This window comes from Elephantulus edwardii, unplaced genomic scaffold (assembly GCF_000299155.1).
Source record: "Elephantulus edwardii isolate Elephantulus edwardi_28Jun2011 unplaced genomic scaffold, EleEdw1.0 scaffold00038, whole genome shotgun sequence".
Taxonomy (NCBI): domain Eukaryota; kingdom Metazoa; phylum Chordata; class Mammalia; order Macroscelidea; family Macroscelididae; genus Elephantulus; species Elephantulus edwardii.
In genome coordinates this window covers 15,401,395-15,405,056 of record NW_006399788.1, presented here as the reverse complement: position 1 = coordinate 15,405,056, position 3,662 = coordinate 15,401,395, and the positions used below count along the sequence as shown (strand labels likewise).

The 3,662-nt window shown below is 43.1% G+C and overlaps 1 protein-coding gene across 1 annotated transcript in view; it reads left to right on the top strand.

The window, feature by feature from the left end:
• Positions 1-3,662, top strand: part of PBK (PDZ binding kinase) — a 25,893-nt gene that overhangs the window by 14,035 nt on the left and 8,196 nt on the right. Inside the window, exons 3-4 of the mRNA XM_006884867.1 lie at positions 941-1,083; positions 2,165-2,334. Coding sequence (XP_006884929.1) covers positions 941-1,083; positions 2,165-2,334 — 313 coding nt within the window. The remainder of the gene's footprint in view (positions 1-940; positions 1,084-2,164; positions 2,335-3,662) is intronic.

Genomic DNA, 3,662 nt, shown 5'->3' with positions numbered 1-3,662 from the left:
CTAACCAGAAGAACAAAGGATCTATTAAAAAAAAAATTACAAAACATTACTACAAGAAACAAAGACACCTGGAGAAATGGGAGAATATTCCTCGCTCTTGCATAGGAAGACCCTCCAGTGTGCTTTCAGAGGCAGTAAATCACACTGGAGGAGACTGCCCATCCTTCTCCCACGGAGCAGCTGGTGGATTTGAATAGGGTGCCTTAGGGTTTGGCAGTGCAGCATCTTTCCACTAGGCCACCACTTTAGCCCTATTTTTTAAGGTAGTGCAAATTCATCGTAAGTGTTCATGGGCCAAGCAATTGGAACAACGTGAAGGGAGTCCCTGGTGATGTCAGAAAGGACTATTGATCCTTGATAAGGCTTGAAACTGCTTTCAAAGCACCTCAGATTTGCTGACTCAAATCCACCAGCTGCTCTGTGGGAGAAGGATGGGCAGTCTCCTCCAGTGTGATTTACTGCCTCTGAAGTGAGTCAGCTCAAAGTGCACGGTACACAAATATAACAACAAAGCTTCTTCAACTAGCTCGTTTTCTGTGTTCCTTGTTTAGAGTGTTGCTCAGGCCCAACCCAAAATGACTGAGATGAGAAAATGTTCCCAGTGTTAGTGGGCAGATTCTCCCAGCTTCTGAGCTATCCCTGCTGTGGACTCACCCACACCTTGTTGTTAGTAGATGCCATTGAGCAGAGCCAACTTATAGCAACCTAGTGTACAACAGATTAAAACCCTGCCTGGGCCTGCACCATCCTCACCCCCTCTGTTGTGCTTGAACAGACTCAACCCCTGGGCTGCCATCCCGAGTTCTGAGAGCTCAGTCTGTGCTTAGTTTTGTAATTTAGAGTTAGTTTCAGGGGGAGTAAATGAGAGCCTCCACTACTGTGCCATCTTGCTCTGCCTTCTTTTACTATGTATGTTTTTTGGTTGGGGTTTTTTTTTTAGGTCTCCAAGAGGTTTATCTCATTCTCCATGGGCAGTGAAAAAGATTAATTCTAAATGTAATGATCAGTATCAAAGTATGTATCAACAGAGACTAACTGATGAAGCTAAAATTTTGAAAAACCTTAATCATCCAAACATTGTTGGTAAGTTCCATTTTATTGGTAGCTATATCTGGTCTGTTTATTTAGAAATAATATGTATAATCTCTCAACTGGTTTCACTAGTAAAAAAGAAGTAGATAAGAGTGGGAGAGAAGTTGCCAGAATGAGACTAATGGGAAAATTTTAAAAATCGGAATTCATAAAGAGTATTTTTAGATGTATAATTGTATTTAAACTTGAAAGGAATGGACATAGTCAAAATGGTTGGTAGTTGGTACTAATGAAGAACTCAGGAATATCCTTAGTTAGCTAATTTCTGATTTTCATTTTGCATTTTTTCATCTAATAGAGCTATCAAACTTGTTTTGGGGAAGCACAGAATATTAAATATGTTTTAATTTGTGGTGGTGGTGGTGGTTGTTGTTAAGTGCTGTCAAGTTGCAGGTGACTCATAGTGACCATATGAAGGAGAGTCCTCGACGCTTGGGTGCCTTTCATCCTCTCTCCAGGTTCATAGGGTTTTCGGAGGCAAGCTATTATCAAAGTGGATGCTACTTCTCCTTCCAAGCTTGTTTTAATCGGGGAGCTCCACCCCACTCTCTGCCCACATTGGGTAGAACCATTAACGCATTTGACACATCAGTGTCACAGTGTTCAGCCTCACAGCAACCACAAGTGACCGCTGTACGGCACCTTGTACACCAGGGCTATACGACCTAGAGGAATGTCTGAACAAAAACAATGAAAGACAGGCCCGAGGGCCACGGGTTAAAAGTCACCCACCTTTGGCTTGGTAGCATCACTTTCTGTCCACTGGGCCAGCTGATCTCTCTCTGTGTTGATATTATTGTTGTTCAGTGCCATCGAGTTGCAGGTGACTCATAGCGACCCTATGAAGGAGAGTCCTCGACGCTTGGGTGCCTTTCATCCTGAAAGGAAAATGATTAATTTGTGATACTATTTATAAACATTGAAGGCATTTTAAATTTGATCGCATAAATTTGTTCATGACTTTTTCATAGCCAGTGTTCATTTAGATCTGTGTATTCAATCTTTTCGCTGTAAAAACTTAAGTACTCTTGTTTTTCCTATTTTCATAAGAAAGCATCCCATTTTCTTTAAGGTTATCGGGCTTTTACTGTAGCTAGTGATGGCAGCCTGTGTCTTGCTATGGAATATGGAGGTGAGAAGTCTCTAAATGACTTGATAGAAGAAAGGAATAAAGAGAATCCAGGTCCTTTTCCAGCAGCTATAATTTTAAAAGTTGCTCTCAACATGGCCAGAGGATTAAAGGTAACTGTGTCATTGTATTTTAAATTACTATTGTGGAATATGAAGAAACTTAAGTACAGGTGTCCCATGGGTACAAATAAGGTCCATTCTTAACTGAGTCTTTAAGAATATGTAGGTAAGAAAGAGCTGTGGTGGTCTAGTGGCAAGAAGCTGCACTGCAATCCCAGAGGTGCGCAGTTCAAATCCACCAGAAGCTTTCCTGGAGAAGGGGGGGCAACCTCCTCCTGTACCAGTCAGATGCAATTTGACGGTTGTTGTTGTTATGTGCCATCGAGTCACTTGCGGCTCATAGCGACCCTATGTACAAGAGCCCTAAATGCTGTTCTATCCTGTGCCAACCTCACCATCTCAAACAAACTCATTCCCACCACTCCACTCACAGAATCGATCCATCTCATCGAGGGTCTTCCTCTCCTGCGCCGTCCCTCCATTCTCCCAAACATGATGTTCCTCTCCAAGGACCTCCTTGCAATATGCACAAAGTATGTCAGATGAAGCTTCAGAATCTTTGACTCCAAGGAGCATTCTGATTTCACCCTCTCCAGGACAAACCTGTTTGTTCTCCTAGCAGTCCACGGTATATTCAACACTCTTTTCCAGCACCACAGCTCAAAGGCATCAATTCTCTTTCTGTCCTCCCTATTCACACTGTCCAGCTCTCTGATGCATAGCACATAATTGCAAAGACTATAGTCTGGATCAGGTGCACCTTAGTCTCCAGCCTGACATCCTTGGTCTTCAGTATTCTTGAGAGGTCCCTCACCGCTGACTTTCCCAGTGCAACTTGTCTCTTGATTTCCTGGCTGCTACTACCAAGAGTGTTGACTGTGGAACCAAGCAAACGGAAACTGTTAACTTTCTCAATCTCTTCACCATCCATACTGATGCTGCCAGTTAGCCCAGTGGGGAGAATCTTTGTTTTCTTGATGTTGAGCTTCAATCCATATAGGAGGCTGCAGTCCTTGACGTTCTTCAGCAAGCGCTTCAGGTCTTCCTCAGTTTCAGCAAGCAGGGTGTGTCATCTGCATAACACAGGTTGTTGATGACTCTTCACCAATCATGATGCCACATTCCTCCTTGTACAGCCCAGCATCTCAGATGATCTATTCTGCATACAGATTGAAAAAGTATGGAGACAAAATACATCCCTGGCAGACCCCCTTCTTGATTTTGAACCATGTAGTGTCTCCCTGCTCTGTTCTGACGACTGCCTCTTGTTCCACGTATAGGTTTTGCATTAGCACAATCAAATGTTCTGGGATTCCCGTTCTCAGAGTCAGCCACAGTTTGTTGTGATCCACACAGTCAAAAGCCTTTGCATAGTCAAT